The following is a 19,808-nucleotide window of genomic DNA, read 5'->3' on the forward strand; positions in this document are numbered from 1 at the left end:
ATGGCAGTACGTCCCCAGTGGTGTCCACCTTGCAACACTACTCTCCAGAGATGTTGCTTCAGGGCCGGCCGCCTTGGTAGGAGGGAGAGCTGACACCTGGTGCCCTTGCATATTATCAGTGACTTTAAATTAATGCTAATATGAAGTTTATTGTCATGCATATGAAACACAAATATTACTGGTTAGAAAAAAAATTGTAGGTAGGCATCCTCAGGCTGATTATGAAAATATGTTGCAGAGTGACCATTGCTGTGTAATTAATTTTACTCTGGCTATGCCTCTGAAAGAATATTGTTGTGAATGTCTTTGCCAAAGTTTCATGTGTTTATCATCTTCTGAGCAATTTTTGCATCTGTCATGTAAAATTATAATGCAGAACTTGACTTGATAAACTACACAAGCATGTCACCCTCATACAAATGTCAAATGCAACACTCTCCATCCAAATCACATAACTGCACTGATCCACGCTATAGGGCAAGACTCACCCACCTGGGGGCCAGTCGAGCACAGGCTTAAAAATGTAGGCAGGGCGCTATGTCAGGGGTCTTGTATGTAACTCGGGGGGGGGGGGGGGGGGTGCGACGTTTGCTGCAAGAGTCCATCGCTGTCGTAATGACTCTGTTCATTTTTTTCAGTACAACATCTGGTTTTTGAAGTCCGTGCCTTGTCAGTCTCTGAGTCTTCAAGTTTGCTCAACACATAAAATTACCGGGAGGGGATCTGCCAGTCAATAAAATCTCCTACATAATCTAATCAAATCTAATCTTCTTTAGACCTGTTCAGCCTAAAGAAGATATCTAGATATCTCCCACGTGAATGACCTTCATCAACATTTATTTCAATTGTTTGAAAACTTGATTTATAATTCAATGCGCTGATGAACATAATTGTGTCACTCAGGAGATATAATAGGAGTAATGACTTGAATTGCAGCTGTGCCGACAGCTAAACCACAGCTCTCATACTCATACCAGGACCGAGACTCAACGGCCAAAGAAAAAATTAACGCACTGAATGTAGAATCTAATAAGCTACATCAAATGTGTATCCTTCAGTTTTTAAAGTAAAGACAAAGCTTTTTTCTTCACAGTGTTCCACCTGAAGAGGCCATTTGGTGGGAAACCTAAGAAAAAGGCATAAAAGCAGAACAGGAAGCAAAAACAAACAGAAGTATCAAGTGAAAAAGGAAAAAAAAGAAAAAAAAGAAAACGTGATTTCTGTACATAACTTCTGCCGTCACTGCATGAGGAAGCAAAGAACCAGTATGTGAGAGGACACGTCTGACACTGCAGAGGTGCAAACACAGACACTGCAGCGAGGCTTGTTTTTTTTTACTGGCGGATAACGTTTTTGCAAGACAGGAAACGAGAGACGCAGAGTTCCAACCCAGTTGTAGAAGACGAGATCCTACTTAAAACATCAGGCTGTTCTCAAGGTAGCACATCAGCAGGGGAAAGGGGAAACATCTACTATGAAGGTAAAATTCTGAAAGTATCATCTTAATAGTAAAAAACGGACATGGGTAGCGAGGAAAAAGAGAGCGAACCTCAACAATCGCCAGAGGAACCGAATTCAGCTGAGAAGGAAAAAGAATCTCTTCTGGAGAACGATAAGGGTCACCCGCCTGAGAACAATGACCCTCTCGACACCTACAAGTGGCATGTTGGCTCCAAGGCAGCACTCGAACAGGTGAAAGAAGAAGAAGGAACGGGTTCTTCAACATCGGTACCTGATAAGGTCCAGAAATCCACAACCTCCAAGTGGAGCAAGATGCAAAGCTGGCGTAAAGCACTGAGTGAAGAATCTGGAGATAAGTCTTCCAGTACTGGGCGAGGTGGAGAAGCAGCTAAAAACACTGGAACACGTAAGAATCCATTCAGACGGGCCCTGTCTGAGCCCCCAGGGACGCTGCTCGCTGCCCTGTCTCTGTCTAATAGTGCTGCTCCAGCCTCAGCCGCTGTGGAGGCGTCAGGGGTCTCCTCCACTCAGCCTTCACAGAGAGGAGGTGGAGGGGCACTGTTCAAAAAGTACCTGAGGAACGTGTCCCAGAAACTGAAGAGGCCCAGGCTGCAGAGTCACAACAGCTCCCTGACAAGTGAGAATCTCTCAGTCACACTTTTAATTTCTTTATCACCTGTTTTGTTTTGTTTTTCTTTCAGGATGGAACAGGAGTTCAAATATATTTGCACACTTGTTTTGATGAATTAAATGTTTTTCTCTAAGTCCTGATAGCTGATATTTGACCCTATTTGATGACCTTTGCTCCTGATCTTCGATAATGAACGTCAACGTTTTCTCCTGATTACTGATTTTTGATCTTGATAGTTCAACTCTGACCCTAGTCAATGACAGCTGAACCAGATCTTTGATTCTGAATATTGACCTTTTCTCTTGATTACTGATAATTGATCCTGATAGCTGAACTTAGACCCTAATCAATGGCCTTTGGTCCTGGTCTTTGATTGTGAACATTGATCTTTTCTTCTCATTACTGATCTTTGATCCTGATAGCTCAGCTTTGACCACAACTGAACACTTTTGGCCCTGATCTTTGATGGTGAAGATAGACCTTTCTCCTGATTACTGATCTTCGATCTCAGTAGCTCAGCTTTAACCATAATAGATGACCTTTGATCCTGATATTTTTGATGGCGACATTGACCTTTTCTGTGATTGATCTTTGACCTTGATAGCTCAACTTTGACACTAATCAATGACCATTGACCCTGATCTTTGATTGTGAACATTGACCTTTTCTCCTGATTACTAATCTTTGATCCTAATATCTCAGCTTTGACGATAGTTGATGAATTTTAATGCTGTTCATTGATCAAATATTACTGGTATTTGATGCCAATTACTGAAATTGTAATCCAGTTACTGAACTTTGACATTAATTGCTAATGTCCGATAATGTTCCTGACTTTTGTTTCTTATGTTTGATATTTAATCCTGCACTTTGATCCTGATGACAGAACTTTAATACTTAATACTAACCTTTCATCTTAATTGTTTACCTTTGATCATAGTCCTAAACTTTGATAGAGACTGCTGACCTTCTATAGTTAATTAGACACCTTTGATCCTAATCACTCATGTCTGGTACGGTCCTTTGAGCCCGATTACTCATTTTTACCATGTTCTTGAGCTTTGATCCTGATCACTGAGTTTTGGATATGAACACTGATCTTTGATCTCAATTTCTGAACTGTGATTTTGCCAGTTTTTTATGAATCATTGATAGTGTTCCTTATTTTTGATCCTTCTCTCTGGTCTTTGATCCAATTTACGGACCCAGAGGGAACCCATGCAAACTCCACACAGAAGGGCCACAGGTGGGAATCAATCCCCTGACCATCTTGCTGTGAGGCAACAGTGCTAACCACTAAACCACCGTGCTGCCCGCTGTGATTAGCTATTTCAGCTATTTTTGACCATCAGTTTGACATATAGGCTAATAAAGTCTACTTAAAACATTCCACAAGTACATGCTGACGGAAGTGAAGAGAACATCCAGAGGAATGACAGGATGTGCGTACTTCACCCTTGCGTGTCATGAAAAGGGGATGATAGCATCTGTAGCTCCAGCAGTGGCCAAGCATTGAGGAAGATAACTGCCATCCTGTCATAGTTACCACAACTGAAAAACAAATAACAGCCTCCATGTGCCCGTAATTACGATGGACCAGTACTCATGTTTCAATGAATGATTTTGGCTACTCCATATTTATTTTCAATCAATCAATCAATTTTATTTATATAGCGCCAAATCACAACAAACAGTTGCCCCAAGGCGCTTTATATTGTAAGGCAAGGCCATACAATAATTACGGAAAAACCCCAATGGTCAAAACGAACCCCTGTGAGCAAGCACTTGGCGACAGTGGGAAGGAAAAACTCCCTTTTAACAGGATGAAACCTCCAGCAGAACCAGGCTCAGGGAGGGGCAGTCTTCTGCTGGGACTGGTTGGGGCTGAGGGAGAGAACCAGGAAAAAGACATGCTGTGGAGGGGAGCAGAGATCAATCACTAATGATTAAATGCAGAGTGGTGCATACAGAGCAAAAAGAGAAAGAAACACTCCCCAGCAGTCTAAGTCTATAGCAGCATAACTAAGGGATGGTTCAGGGTCACCTGATCCAGCCCTAACTATAAGCTTTAGCAAAAAGGAAAGTTTTAAGCCTAATCTTAAAAGTAGAGAGGGTGTCTGTCTCCCTGATCTGAATTGGGAGCTGGTTCCACAGGAGAGGAGCCTGAAAGCTGAAGGCTCTGCCTCCCATTCTACTCTTACAAACCCTAGGAACTACAAGTAAGCCTGCAGTCTGAGAGCGAAGCACTCTATTGGGGTGATATGGTACTATGAGGTCCCTAAGATAAGATGGGACCTGATTATTCAAAACCTTATAAGTAAGAAGAAGAATTTTAAATTCTATTCTAGAATTAACAGGAAGCCAATGAAGAGAGGCCAATATGGGTGAGATATGCGCTCTCCTTCTAGTCCCCGTTAGTACTCTAGCTGCAGCATTTTGAATTAACTGAAGGCTTTTCAGGGAACTTTTAGGACAACCTGATAATAATGAATTACAATAGTCCAGCCTAGAGGAAATAAATGCATGAATTAGTTTTTCAGCATCACTCTGAGACAAGACCTTTCTAATTTTAGAGATATTGCGGAAATGCAAAAAAGCAGTCCTACATATTTGTTTAATATGCGCTTTGAATGACATATCCTGATCAAAAATGACTCCAAGATTTCTCACAGTATTACTAGAGGTCAGGGTAATGCCATCCAGAGTAACGATCTGGTTAGACACCATGTTTCTAAGATTTGTGGGGCCAAGTACAATAACTTCAGTTTTATCTGAGTTTAAAAGCAGGAAATTAGAGGTCATCCATGTCTTTATGTCTGTAAGACAATCCTGCAGTTTAGCTAATTGGTGTGTGTCCTCTGGCTTCATGGATAGATAAAGCTGGGTATCATCTGCATAACAATGAAAATTTAAGCAATGCCATCTAATAATACTGCCTAAGGGAAGCATGTATAAAGTGGATAAAATTGGTCCTAGCACAGAACCTTGTGGAACTCCATAATTAACCTTAGTCTGTGAAGAAGATTCCCCATTTACATGAACAAATTGTAATCTATTAGATAAATATGATTCAAACCACCGCAGCGCAGTGCCTTTAATACCTATGGTATGCTCTAATCTCTGTAATAAAATTTTATGGTCAACAGTATCAAAAGCAGAATTTTGCAGAACACATTTTGAATGGAACTGCGTAAAGAGAGATCACAGAGCAGGATCGTTCTCTGTAGCTCTTTAGCCATGTTGCATGATAAAACAATGCCTCCCTGTGTTTGACTCTATGTACTTCTTTGTGTAGCAGATGTGGGGGAGGCTGAGCCTGTACCAGCTGGTCCCATTGAACTTCCAAGGCTGCAGTGGGTTCCTTCTCAGGAGGTCCCATTATGGGACATTAGCAACTGTGTGCTTGAAGATGGACAAATTCTCATCTCACCAGAGGATGAGGTACCCTGCTCCACTCAGTTCCACCCCATCATTAATGCCTCTGTTAGTAGTGACAGCAATAACTTGTTTAATACTTACTTAGTATTGTGCATAAACAGTAGAAGTTAAAGTAATTCCTGTAGAGACCCAGAGGTCCATTGGTGCAGGTGCTTTTCACCAGATTTTGCTTGCGTATAGTTGATGACACTCTACTGCAAAGTCCAAGAACTTATACTAGTTTAATATATAGTTGGCAAAAGGTAGTAAATAGGCATTTAGTAGTATTTGAAGGGTACCTAGAGGATCTACTACCTGCATAGGTGTTAACTGACTTCACTATGCTCTCCCATGAGGCAGCTAGAGCCTCTTAACCAAAGAAGAACATCTAAGAAGACAGCGACATACATAGTGGCGTCCAAGGGACTGTGGCATTGTACAAATATACATTAGCAACCATTTAAAAACCATGTGGGTATAGATCCTAGCCCATAGAGACACCGGCTATGATTGGCTTATGATGGCTTTATTTCTGCTATGATTCAAAATAAAATAAACACCAGCCCCTAATGTAGAGCAGGTAGCTCAGTGGGATAAAGAGTTGGGTTACCAATATGTAGATCTGGCATCCATTCCTTGGACAAAAAAACCCCTTCATCTTCATTGTCCACCCATCTGCAAATGGGTGCCGGTGCCGGTCTTAGATGTGAAAATAACCCGTGACAGACAAGCGTTCCATCCAGGGATCTGCTTCACACCATGAAATTCTGGGATAAGCACCAGCATCAAGGGGCATCAAGGCCTATAGAGGACTTATTAACCCTAACCCCAACCCTATTGATGGTTTTAGAGTATCCCAGAATCTTTTGCGTGCTGGGGAGGGAGGCTTAATAATGGGTCAGCTAAATGCTAACTTTAACAGTGAAAATGCCATAGACATGCTAACGTGTTAGCATCGGTCCCGATTTTAAGCAATAAAATACATCTATTAACTGTTTCAGAAGACCATAACAGGTAAGTTTAACATAAAAAAGGTAAAAATTACTCACAGACATATGTTCTTTGGGGTTTTAGTGGGGAAAAATTAAGATAAAGCAAAATAAAACAAAGAACCAATGAAGCAGCAGATCAAAGATCGAAGCACTGCTTCACTGGTTCAAGGTCCAAAGTAGAGCTGCGCTGTAGAAACGCTTGATTACAGACCCACTGCAGCATCTGTAATCAATGTAGAGAAATGATCATTTTCCTGACAAACACCCCCAAAAACAATGGTCGCTCTGGAGGACCGATAAGGGAATCATTAAGCAAAAAGGCTATTGATGTCGATGGATCAAATCATTTCTTAACAATACCCGAAAAGAACAGGTTCATGACACGCAACCCTAACAACAACATGCCTTTTTATTTATTTTTTTTAAAACGCACATTAAAGACTCAGGATTATCTTAGTTACACACCTAAATACATATTTTGGTTGAGCTCACCTCCATAATGACGCAATGTTGCAAACAAGTTGCTTGTTGCTTGTCTACTTCACCACCCGCAAACACTTGTTTACATTGACAACGAAATCTCGAGAACATGATTGCGCGTGAAATTTGACACCGTAAAGGCATCAGTACAGAAGACAAGTGGTTTTTCTGAAAAAAGGTCATTTTAAAAACCCAGAGAAGACTTTGGTAGGACATCATGACCCCAGTTGAGAATCTGACACATATCTTCAAAGTCTTTAGGGAGGGGACCCTTATTTCCTTCTTCGTTGGTCAATGAACATTATACCTAAAATGACACATTTCAGTGATTTTACGTTGTGTGTCTTTGTGTCTTTTTCTCAGCCAACGATGTGGACCCGCAACCGTGTCAGCAGCTGTTTGTCCAACCTCAGCATGCAGAACCTCGCAGATATCGACACAGGTCAACACGCGAAGCACACACTCCTAACACAAGCAAAACAACCAACAGATTAGGTTTAAATGCACAGTTGTGAAGAAATAGTCGGTCAGCGGGAGCACCTTCACGGGGACTGACATCACGACATCACAGCAACACATGAAGTAAACTGTGAAGACATCACACAGGAAATGGCTGAATGTTTATGCACACGAGCGGTTGTGAAATTGCTTCCTCTGTGTTTTGGAGGATGATAGCATCAGGCAGGCCGGGGTGTTTTAAATGTCCAATCATAAGTTAAGGAGAGAGAGCGAGGCCATAATCAAGATCGGCTCCTGCTCACATTTGCCATTTTGTTCAGATCGAGCTCAGGCTAAGTTGAGATAGATCTGATTTTAGCTGGTTGGTTCTCCAACCGCACCAACCTTATAGTGTCATAAAGCCAGAAGGGACTCAGACTGAAGACGTTTGCACACCTTTGGGTTAAATGATGGGATTTAAACGCTGGATTGTCTGTGGTGGGTCTTTGGGTAAGCAAAATAGTGTTTGTCTGACAGTATTCTATTTTTCGTCTATACCTTTATAGACATCTTTATTTTATAATGCAGAAAAAAAATCTAAATTGAGTAAGAATGTGATTTTGGTCTGCACTGGTTGCAAACCTTGAAATGGCTCTCTGGAAAAACAACGTCTGCTGGTGCAGTACTATAAAATGGCAGCAGTTTCAGCTGCAAACCACATCCTGTGCAGCTTAATCTGAACGAGTTACCTAATACTACAGTTGAAACATCAGTGAGCTAAGAATGTCTTCATTACAGGTCCCTCCACTAAATCTTTGGCTACTTGATGATTCCTTTATTCAAGTCAGGGATTGACACAAGAACATTTCCAAGCAAGGCTTTGAATTGATTTGAACAACATCAATAAACAAACAAACAAAAAACAAAACCAGAAACATTGTATTTTTTAATAATCGGGAACTTTTTTTTTTTTTTTTTTTTTTTTTAAAGGACGGGGCTACAGGTACAAGGCATTTACATATCCGCATACCCAGTGGTAGTACCAGTGTTGCCACAGTTACTTAGAAAAATTACTTTATTATTTACTTTTTACAGTTATATGTTAGTTACTTTATACAGTTTTATTTTAAAAAAAAGTAATTATTTACATATACACATACCCAGTACCAGTGTTGCCATAGTTACCTAGAAAAGTTACTTTATTAGTTACTTTTTACAGTCACATGTGACAGTTACTTTATACAGTTTATTTTAATTAAAAAAATTATTTGCATCCTATTTACATATCCACAATGCCCAGTGGAAGTACTAGTATTGCCACAGTTACTTAGAAAAGTTACTTTGTTATTTTTTACAGTTACTTTTTACAGTTTTTTTAAATAAAAAAAATTCTTTACATCCTATTTATGTATCCATATACCCAGTGGTAGTACCAGTGTTGCCACAGTTACTTAGAAAAATTACTTTATTATTTACTTTTTACAGTTATATGTTAGTTACTTTATACAGTTTTATTTAAAAAAAAAAAGTAATTATTTACATATACACATACCCAGTACCAGTGTTGCCATAGTTACCTAGAAAAGTTACTTTATTAGTTACTTTTTACAGTCACATGTGACAGTTACTTTATACAGTTTATTTTAATTTTAAAAATTATTTGCATCTTATTTACACATGCCCAGTGGTAGTACTAGTATTGCCACAGTTACTTAGAAAAGTTACTTTATTAGTTACTTTTTACAGTTTTTTTAATAAAAAAAAATTTACATCCTGTTTATGTATCCATATACCCAGTGGTAGTACCGGTGTTGCTACAGTTACCTAGAAAATTTACTTTATTAGTTACTTTTTACAGTTACATGTGACAGTTACTTTATACAGTTTATTTTAATTTAAAAAATTATTTGCATCCTATTTACATATCCACATGCCCAGTGGTGGTACTAGTATTGACACAGTTACTTAGAAAAGTTACTTTATTAGTTATTTTTTACAGTTACTTTTTACAGTTTTTTTAATAAAAAATATTTACATCCTATTTATGTATCCATATACCCAGTGGTAGTACCAGTGTTGCCACAGTTACTTAGAAAAATTACTTTATTATTTACTTTTTACAGTTATATGTTAGTTACTTTATACAGTTTTATTTTACATATCCACATACCCAGTGGTAGTACCAGTGTTGCCATAGTTACCTAGAAAAGTTCAGTAGTTACTTTTTACAGTCACATGTGACAGTTACTTTATACAGTTTATTTTAATTTAAAAATTATTTGCATCCTATTTACATATCCACATGCCCAGTGGTAGTACTAGTATTACCACAGTTACTTAGAAAAGTTACTTTATTAGTTATTTTTTACAGTTGCTTTTTACAGTTTTTTTTAATAAAAAATTATTTACATCCTATTTATGTATCCATATACCCAGTGGTAGTACTGATGTTGCCACAGTTACCTAGAAAATTTAGTTTATTAGTTACTTTTTACAGTTACATGTGACAGTTACTTTATACAGTTTATTTTAATTTAAAAAATTATTTGCATCCTATTTACATATCCACATGCCCAGTGGTAGTACTAGTATTGCCACAGTTACTTAGAAAAGTTACTTTATTAGTTACTTTTTACAGTTACTTTATACAGTTTTATTAAAAAAAAAAAAGATTTACATCCTATTTATGTATCCATATACCCAGTGGTAGTACTAGTGTTGCCACAGTTACCGAGAAAAGTTACTTTATTAGTTTCATGTTACAGTTTCATGTTACAGTTACTTTGTACAGTTACTTCACTAGCGGCTGTGGACAACCTATCGGCAACTGCTGAATGAAACTAATAATGTTGGGAAAGTGTAAGTACACGGACCCACAACAGGGGGCGCAAATGAACGGACAATGGAATAGGTCAAATAACAACACTTTACTGTTGCGAACGTGCACAACAAACACAACAGATTACACAATAGATCAGAGGTCAAATTACAAGGTGTCGTGTGGGCAGGCTCGAAGATAGGAGACGCCTGTCCAAAGCAGAACCGGAACCACACGATTTCCTCCGCCACCAGACCCCGGGAATACTGGAGCCGCCAAGTCCCGAACTCCCAGGTGGCCACTGCCTCCGCGTGTCGGACCTGGTACTGCTGGCGAGGAACAAAAACACAATTAAACGTGGGTGCGTCTGCACCCAAGCTCACAAAAATCACAAAAAGGGCTTTCTATCAAGCAGTCAGGCTGAGGATATTACCTTTCAGGTAGAACGATATCTCGGCAAAGAGGTGGAGATGACGTCTTGCTGATATACCGATGCAGATCAGATGAGTGGTGACAGCTGTCACAGGTGATGAGTGTCAGCTGTCACCCCGGCTGCTCCTGTGAGGCGGCAGCGCCCTCTGGTGCCTGGAGCCCGCACTCCAGGCAGGGTGCCCTCTGGTGGTGGTGGGCCAGCAGTACCTCCTCTTCAGCGGCCCACACAACAAATAAAGTAACTAGTAATCTAACTTGGTTATTTTAAAGATTGATTGACTCAAGCTTAAGAGTAACCAAGTTAGATTACTAGTTACATTACTTATCAGTTACAAGCTGACGCCACCTGCTAATGAAGTAACTACGTAAAGATGCTAATGAAGTAACCGTATAAAGTAACTGTATCAAGTAACTAATAAAGTAACTTTTCAAAATAACTGTGGCAACACTGGGTAGTACTTAGTGCTCCAACAGCAGCTGCGGTGGAATCCAGTATTATTAATACTATTGCAGTACTACTACTACTACTACTACTACTACTACTAACCTAGTAACACTATGTGGTGATTAAGCGTATTCTTATCCACATACCTGTACTGAATTTGAGTTTTACTTTCTGTGGCTAAGACATGTGAAATGTTACGAAATTTCCTCCAAAATTTAAAATGGTGACAGAAGTTGCACAAAAATAGTTTTACATTGTTAGTTTCTTTCTTTCTTTCTTTCTTTCTTTCTTTCTTTCTTTTTTAAAATAAAAACCTGCAGTAATACTCCTGAAACCAAGTGCTATATCTTTTTGGCTACTGGTAGGATTCGAACACCAGAAAAATTCAAAAAGCAATGAACAGCTTTCAGTGAAATTTAGTGAGTAGATAGATGATGTTCTGAAAAATAAGTGATTCATTTTAGGAGGTGATCCAAAATAATTTCTGGAACTGATATCCTGAAGAATATTTGGCACAAAGCAACATTTAACTCAAAAAGCTGTGAGAGGACATTGATGGAATTTAGTGAGCAGATGCATAATGCCCCAGAATTTTACTCAGAATTTAATCCAGAACATATTTTGCATCCAGAAGATGTTTCAAACATTTTCCAAGGTAAAATTTTGTGGAACTGGAAACTAGTTTTTGTAGCGATTTGCACTCGACAAGCACAGTGCTCTAGTTTAGGGTCTGTTGTCTTGAAGTACTTAAATAATAATTTTGTGTTTCATATTTTAATTACATTTAAAGTATGTTGTAATTTTTTTACACTTTTAAAATCAGCAGCGTACATTTTTAGAATTATTGCATGAATAAGGTGGAATTTTAAAATATCAATTTGAGGTCATAAAACACTTAAAACAGGTAACTGGGCATTGCATTTCTGTTACAGTGCATCTGGAAAGTATTCACTCTGCTTCACTTTTTGCACATTTTATCATGTTACAGCCTTATTTAAAAATGGAGGAAATTCATTTTTTTCCCCATCAAAATTCCATAATGACAACATGAAAAAAGCTTTTCTTTTAAAGTGTTGCAAATTTATTAAAAATTTAAAACTAAGAAATCACACATACATAAGTATTCTCATCCTTTGGTCAATACTTTTTGATGCATGTTTGGCAGCAATTACAGCCTCAAGTCTTCTTGAATATGATGCTACAAGCTTGGTGCACCTATCTTTGGGCAGTTTTGCTCATTCCTCTTTGCAGCACCTCTCAAGCTCCATCAGGTTGGATGGGGAGCCTCGGTGCACAGACATTTTCAGATCTCTCCAGAGATATTCAATCAGATTCAGGTCTGGGCTCTGGCTGGACCACTCAAGGACATTCACAGAGTTGTCCTGAAGCCACTCCTTTGATATCTTGGCTGTGTGCTTAGGGCCATTGTCCTGCTGAAAGATGAACTGTTGCCCCAGTCTGAGGTTAAGAGCGCTCTGCAGCAGGTTTTCATCCAGGATGTCTCTGTACATTGCTGTATTAATCTTTCCCTCAATCCTGACTAGTCTCCTAGTTTCTGCCACTGAAAAACATCCCCACAGCATGATGCTGCCACCAGCATGCTTGACTGTAGGGATGGTGCCTGGTTTCCTTCAAACATGACGCCTGACATTCACACCAAAGAGTTCAATCTTTGTCTCATCAGACCAGAGAATTTTGTTTTTCATAGTCTGTCCTTCAGGTGTCTTCTGTCAAACTCCAGGTGGGCTGCCATGTGCATTTTACTAATGAGTGGCTTTCACAGTAGAATTCTGGAGCTCTGACAGAGTGGCTATCGGGTTCTTGGTCATCTCCCTGACTAAAGTCCTTCTCCCACATTCGCTCAGTTTAGACGGGCAGCCAACTCTAGGAAGAGTTCTGGTGGATCCCAACTTTTTCCATTTACTAATGATGGAGGCCACTGTGCTCATTGCGACCTTGAATGCAGCAGAAATGTTTCTGCACCCTTCCCCAGATTTGTGCCTCAAGACAATCCTGTCTCAGAGGTCTACGGACAATTCCTTTGACTTCATGCTTGGTTTGGTTTGTGTGGGACCTTATATGTAGACAGGTGTGTGTCTTTCCAAATCATGTCCAATCAGCTGACTTTACCCCAGGCAGACTCTAATTAAGCTATAGAAACATCTCAAGGATGATCAGTGGAAACAGGAGGCACCTGAGCGCAATTTTGAGCTTCATAGCAATGAAGCTCAAAATTTTGTTGTACATTCTTAGGAATGTACAACAAAATCAACAGAAATAAGCATTTATTTGTCTGTGGAGATTTCAATATAGATTTTTTAAACCCTCACAATCATCCACAAATTACCTCATTTATAAACACCTTGTACTGTTTAGGACTGTTTCCAACCATCATTCATCCTAGCAGAATAACTATGGACTCAACAACTCTCATTGACAATATTTTAACTAACGTTATATCCGGTAATCTTAGTGGGGGACTACTGGTCAGTGATATCAGTGATCACTTGCCAGTTTTCTCAGTCTTTGCATTGGAGGGTTGTTGTAAGTATCGAAGCAATATCAAATTCATGAGTAGAAAAGTAACACCTGAAACAATTGATAATTTAAGGGAGGATTTATCAAGTCAGAATTGGTCAGATGTTTTTGTTGATGATGTTGACAGGTCATTTGATGCTTTCATTTCCATTTTTTCCAGTTTGTATAATAAACACTGTCCATTTGTTGACAAAATATATAGAAATCAATATAGCAACAAACCATGGATAACTACGGGACTTCAGAGGGCATGTAAAAAGAAAAACGTACTATATAAACAATTCATAAAACTACGAACTAAGGAAGCTGAAAGTAAGTATAAAACATATAAGAATAAGTTAATCAATATCATGAGACTCAGTAAAAAAACATTATAATGAGTTACTTGTCAAAAATAGAAATAACATCAAAAACACATGGAACATATTAAATGAAATAGTAAAAAAGAATAGAGTAACTAGAGATTATCCTTCATTTTTTCAGAGTAACAACTACATCACGATTGATAACGACGAGTCTATTGCTGAACACTTTAATGAATACTTCGTTAATGTGGGTAAAAATCTTGCCAGTAAGATTGACTCATCAACTAATAACTTCTGGGTAAATAATTCAACGTTTAACAAATCTGTTTCAATGTTCATTGGTGGTACTCATGAAAGGGAAATACTTGATCTGGTTCATGGTTCAGAAAGTAAGAAATCGACTGATTTTAATCATTTGGATATGGCTTTATTAAAAAAAGTTATTGATTGTATAGTAAAACTGTTCAATTATATTTGCAATATGTCACTAAGTACTGGTAAATTTCCTTCTCAAATGAAAATAGCCAGAGTAATTCCTCTGTTTAAAACTGGTGACAAACACACATTTTTCTAATTATAGACCTATATCACTCCTGCCACAATTTTCCAAAATTTTGGAAAAAATATTTGCTAAAAGATTAAATGATTATTTACTGAAGCATAACATAATTTGTGAAGAACAATATGGATTCAGAAGGTCTCGAACTACATCACATGCTTTGATGGACCTTGTGGAAAGTATAGCAACTGCAATTGATAATAAACAATACACAATAGGTGTTTTTTTTTATTTACAGAAAGCGTTTGACACAATTAACCATGGAATACTATTAAGTAAACTGCAGAAATATGGAATCAGAGGTCTGGCATATGAATGGCTAGCTAGTTATTTACAAGGCAGATTTCAGTATGTTCAATTCAATAATACAAATTCTGAACTCAGGGATGTCACATGTGGGGTGCCGCAGGGCTCAGTGCTGGGTCCTTTGTTGTTTATAATCTATATAAATGATATAAGTTGGGTGTCGAGTTCACTGAGATGTGTCCTTTTTGCGGATGATACAACTGTGTTCTGTAGCGGTGAAAATCTTGAACAGCTTCTGGACATAGTGGAGAAAGAACTGGAAAAATTTAAGGTTTGGTTTGACGCTAATAAGTTGTCACTCAACCTTGGGAAAACTAAATGTATTACATTTGGAAATAAACAGGCACCCAAATGTAAAAATTTAACTATAAACAATAAGGAAATTGAGTTAGTAACAGAGAATAAATTTTTAGGTGTTATAATTGATAATAAACTTAGCTGGAAACCACATATAAATTATGTGAAATCAAAATTGTCAAAAACTATAGCCATTTTGTATAAAGCCAAAGACCTACTGCCGCAAGAAGGGTTACTTACTTTATATCATTCTCTGATGGTACCATATATGACATATTGTGTTGAGTCATGGGGAAACACTTACAAATCAAATACCAATCCAATATTCCTTTTGCAAAAACGAGCCATACGAATCATCTGCAATAAACAATATCGTGAACCAACTCATTCTCTATTTGTGTCTTTAAATTTATTAAAATTCATTGATTTGGTCGATTACATTACAATTCAAACTTTATTTCGAGCGAAAAAACCAAGCCTTACCGAGACATGTCCAGAGTCTGTTCCGATTGAGGGAATCCAGATATAGTTTAAGAGGTTGTGCAATTTTTATGAAACCACCAGTAAGAACAAATGTAAAGGGTTTTTTGTGTGTCTGTGGTTGGGGTGAGGAAATGGAACAAATGTTCAACAGAGGTTAGAATGAGTAGTACCTTAGTGAGATTTAAGAAACTACTCAAAAATAACATTATGTCTAAGTATCATAAAGAAGCAAATATAATTTGATTTATATGGAATGTTCAATTTATAAGTGGGACTTATTGTATATTTGAATGTGTGGGTATGTATATGTGTATGTAGATATATAGATATGGGTAGGTGTATATGTATATAAGTGACTGTGTATATGTATGTATATATTTATGTTTGTAAAGTATATACGTATGTATATAGGTATATGTGGCACAGCCCAAGCAGAGGGTCACCCCCAAGAGCCTGGTCTGCTTGAGGTTTCTTCCTTATAGGGAGTTTTTCCTCACCACAGTTGCCTAGTGCTTGCTCTGGGGGTTGGTAAGGTTAGTCCTTACTGGCGTAAAGTGCCTTGATTCGACTTTCTTATGATCTGGTACTATATAAATATAATTATAAGTGAATAGTATATTGATGTGTATGTCTGTGTGTCGACATGTAGTAGTGAATTTATATTTATGTAAATATGACTGATTAGAATTGTTGGACTTGTACTAGCAGGGGTGGGCGCTAATAAGCTTTGCTTCAGCCCACACCCTTTCGGACTCACTAGTTTTGTCTGTTTGTTTGTGGAATTGTTCATTTTTTTCTATTTGAATATTTTGTGTGCCAAATTAAAAAACTTTGTCACTTTGTCACTTTGTCAAATACTTATGTAAGTGTGATTTTTTGTTTATTTTTTTATTTTTAATAAATGAGCAAAAATCTAAAAAAAAATCCAACTTTTTCATATTGTCATTATGGGGTACTGTGTGTAGAATTTTGAGGGGAAAAATGAATTTCATCCATTTTGGAATAAGGCTGTAACATAACAAAATGTGGAAAAAGTGAAGCGCTGTGAATACTTTCCAGACGCACTATAACTCTGATTGTTAATGTTTTAATTTCTATTGCTATAATACAGAATGCAGTCCAGATCACGTGGGCCTGTCAGGTGGACCCCGACCAAAGGCTCCAGATGGTGGCGTGAGGGTGAGTACACTACTATACTCCACTTCCTCTGCAAATCATGTAATACTTATTTATCATCATACTCCTTGCTTGGCTTCTGCAACCTCAGGGACTAATCAAGCGACGTCTTGAGAACAAGGTCAAAAGAAACAGCAACACCCAAATGAACCCCATTGGCCTAAGCAAAGGAAGCAGGTACAGTATGTTTGTGGACAACATTTAAGTTAACTTCTGTACATCAACAAACAAGATTTCACGTTAACATTTTGTTGGTAAAAAAGTTTAAAGGTGCAGGGAAATGATCTGTATGTTTTAGAAATGTCTGAAACGTATTTCTGTTTAGTGACATATGTCAAGCATTTGTCAAAAAAAGCATCTGTTAATGTAACACTGCAGCAACCGCATGTGGCCCCATTAAAGACTGTGTTAAATTCACGCTGTCATAGCGTTAAACCAAGTCTGTCATGTTGTAAATGAATTATTAAATCCCACAAGCATTGATCAGATGATTTAACACCATACACCAAGAGAGAGTTAATTTAATCTTGTTTTGAATGAGATCATATGCACTTGTTGTACTGTTAAAAGAACATTGTGACTGTGGGAAGCCACATCATTGTTATTGCATTGTTGGAGATTGAGCCATAAAAGTTGGATGTTTCCATCATTATTCTCCCAATAACGATTTAACCACATTTTGTTAAAATTAACAAATCCTGGATGGCCCTTCTTTCTTAGATGTTTTTTTTTTTAACTATTTACTTCCCACTACATGTTTTCTGAAGGCACTACGGTTCCAGAGAGTCCGTGTCGATCCCAGTCAGTGCAGTAGGGAGTCTAGACTTGAGTGCGGACACCAGCACCATCATCAGGCCGGTCCACAGCTCTATTTTGGGGGAAAAGTACTGCTTTGAGGTAGATTTGACCTTTGACTTGTTCTATTTTTCCAATACTTTACTTTCAATTAAGAATCTAAAACAATATTTTGGTTCTCCCAACCTTTAGGTCATAAACTCTGAGAACACCCACTGCTTCGGCTGCTCCTCGACTGCTGAGCGCGACCGTTGGATTGAAGACTTGAGACGGGCTGCCCAGCCCAACAAGGTGAGTTGTTATTGTTTTGCCTAGAAAACTGTGATGTATTATGAAGGTGAAAATGGGCAGATTTATTTTGGTTTGTTTTTGCTGTTGTTCTTACTGATTCCTTATTGTCTCGTTCACAGGATAACATTGAGCGCTTAGAGAACTCCTTAAGTCTTTGGATAAATGAAGCTAAGGATCTGCCCCCAAAACGGCGGTATTACTGTGAATTACATCTTGATGGGACCCTCTTTGCTCGCTCCAGCAGCCGGGCTGTTGAAAAACCGTCCCACCGGTCCACCGTGGCAGGGGACAGTTCTACGGGGTCTACGGGAGCTTCTGGGGCCGGTGGTGGTGGTGTGGGTGGAGGGTGCCAGTTATTCTGGGGTGAATTCTTTGAACTGGACAACCTGCCCTCTGTTTCACAAATCACCTTACACCTTTTCCGCGAAGATGACCCCAAGAAAAAGCGTCACTCCCGAGATGAGTCCACCTTGCACCCACTGGGCAGCGTGGCTGTACCTTTAGCTGAGATCAGAGGGAGGACCTATCAGGAGAAGTGGTATCCTATTATTCCATACAAGTCTTCGGGCTCAGCGGGGAACAAAGAACTGCTCGGACCCCAGGCTTCACTTCGTATCAAGGCTCGCTTCCAGAATTTGCAGGTGTTGCCCATGGAGAAATACAAGGAGTTTGCTGAGTATGTAACAGTGGATTACGTGGAAATGTGCAGGAGCCTGGAGCCTCTTCTGAATGTGAAGGAGAAGGAAGAGCTGGCAGGAGCTCTGGTCCATGTACTGCAGAGCATCGGCAAAGCCAAGGTCAACAAAGAGTCTCATATCAACAGCACAGCATCTAACAATACAATATAGAAAACAATGGTTCAAGATCATATGACAATTTTATGATACAGTGTTTAAAAATGTCTATATAATAAGCATTTATTTTATTGAAGAAACTGGAAAATGTCACTTCTTCATGTCTTTGTATGCTTCAGGAGTTCCTCGTCGATTTGGGCAGTGCGGAAGTGGAGCGTTTTGGACAGAAAGAGGCGCTAATCTTCAGAGAGAACACACTGGCTACGAAAGCTATCGATGAATATATGAAGTTGGTTGGGCAGAAATATCTCATTGACACACTCGGTAGGGACAAAGTATGCTCTGTTACAAGGGGGGCTACGACCACTACTTTTGCACCCCCCCCCCCCCCCCAGGACTAAACCAAAACAACTTTTTTAGGTTCCTTAGATGACCCCAAAACAATCAGGATGTTCCCAAAAATAAAAATTGGCCTCAAGCCAGTTATCAAGATGGCGTCCAAGATGGCCACCAAAATGGGGTTTTTCACTAAAACACCTTTAAACAACATACAAACAACTTAAATATCACAGAGATTCAATGGAAAGACCATTGCAGGTCACAGCAAACTCATTTGTGCCTAAACTAAATTTATTCATGGGTTTAAGATTCAAAATGGTGTCTAAGATGGCTGCCAGTAGACCCTTATCATTAAAATACATAGTAGGAAGTTGTTTATATGTTGTTTAAAGGTGTTTTAGTGGGAAAAAAAAAACTATTTTGGTGGCCATCTTGGATAACTGGCTTGAGGCCAGTTTTTATTTTTGGGAACATCCTGATTGTGTTTTGGGGTCATCTAAGGAAGCTAAAAAAGTTGGTTTGGTTTGGTCCTGGGGCGGGGTGTGTGTGTGTGTGTGTGTGTGTGTGTGTGTGTGTGTGTGTGTGTGTGTGTGTGTGTGTGTGTGTGTGTGTGTGTGCAAAGGTAGTGGTCGTAGCTCCCCTAGTATATGTCAGTGCCACCCCCACCCACCCCAACAATAACCAGTGTTGTACAAGAACTTGCTCAAAGTTCAGTTCACACAGATTAAAAAAAATGTAAAAATTCATGTTCATATTTCACCATTTCTATTCTTAACTAGTTAACAGTCAGTTCATTTATTTTTTTTAAAGA

At 38.7% G+C, this 19,808-nt stretch overlaps 1 protein-coding gene across 3 annotated transcripts in view; it reads left to right on the forward strand.

Moving 5' to 3' along the window:
- Window positions 1-1,168: 1,168 nt before the first annotated feature.
- The window catches only part of rasal3 (RAS protein activator like 3), a 35,334-nt gene continuing 16,694 nt past the window's right edge, over window positions 1,169-19,808 (forward strand). The window contains exons 1-9 of one of the 3 annotated variants that reach the window (XM_034187409.1): window positions 1,169-2,098; window positions 5,388-5,533; window positions 7,345-7,423; window positions 16,714-16,781; window positions 16,870-16,955; window positions 17,546-17,675; window positions 17,766-17,864; window positions 17,984-18,661; window positions 18,838-18,982. In XM_034187409.1, coding sequence (XP_034043300.1) covers window positions 1,522-2,098; window positions 5,388-5,533; window positions 7,345-7,423; window positions 16,714-16,781; window positions 16,870-16,955; window positions 17,546-17,675; window positions 17,766-17,864; window positions 17,984-18,661; window positions 18,838-18,982 — 2,008 coding nt within the window. In that variant the 5' untranslated portion in view covers window positions 1,169-1,521. Of the gene's footprint in view, window positions 2,099-5,387; window positions 5,534-7,344; window positions 7,424-7,745; window positions 7,930-16,713; window positions 16,782-16,869; window positions 16,956-17,545; window positions 17,676-17,765; window positions 17,865-17,983; window positions 18,662-18,837; window positions 18,983-19,808 lie in introns of those variants that run through there. The other 2 variants (XM_034187410.1, XM_034187411.1) reach the window with 2 other exon arrangements.

Source organism: Thalassophryne amazonica, chromosome 15 (assembly GCF_902500255.1).
Source record: "Thalassophryne amazonica chromosome 15, fThaAma1.1, whole genome shotgun sequence".
NCBI classification, from domain to species: domain Eukaryota; kingdom Metazoa; phylum Chordata; class Actinopteri; order Batrachoidiformes; family Batrachoididae; genus Thalassophryne; species Thalassophryne amazonica.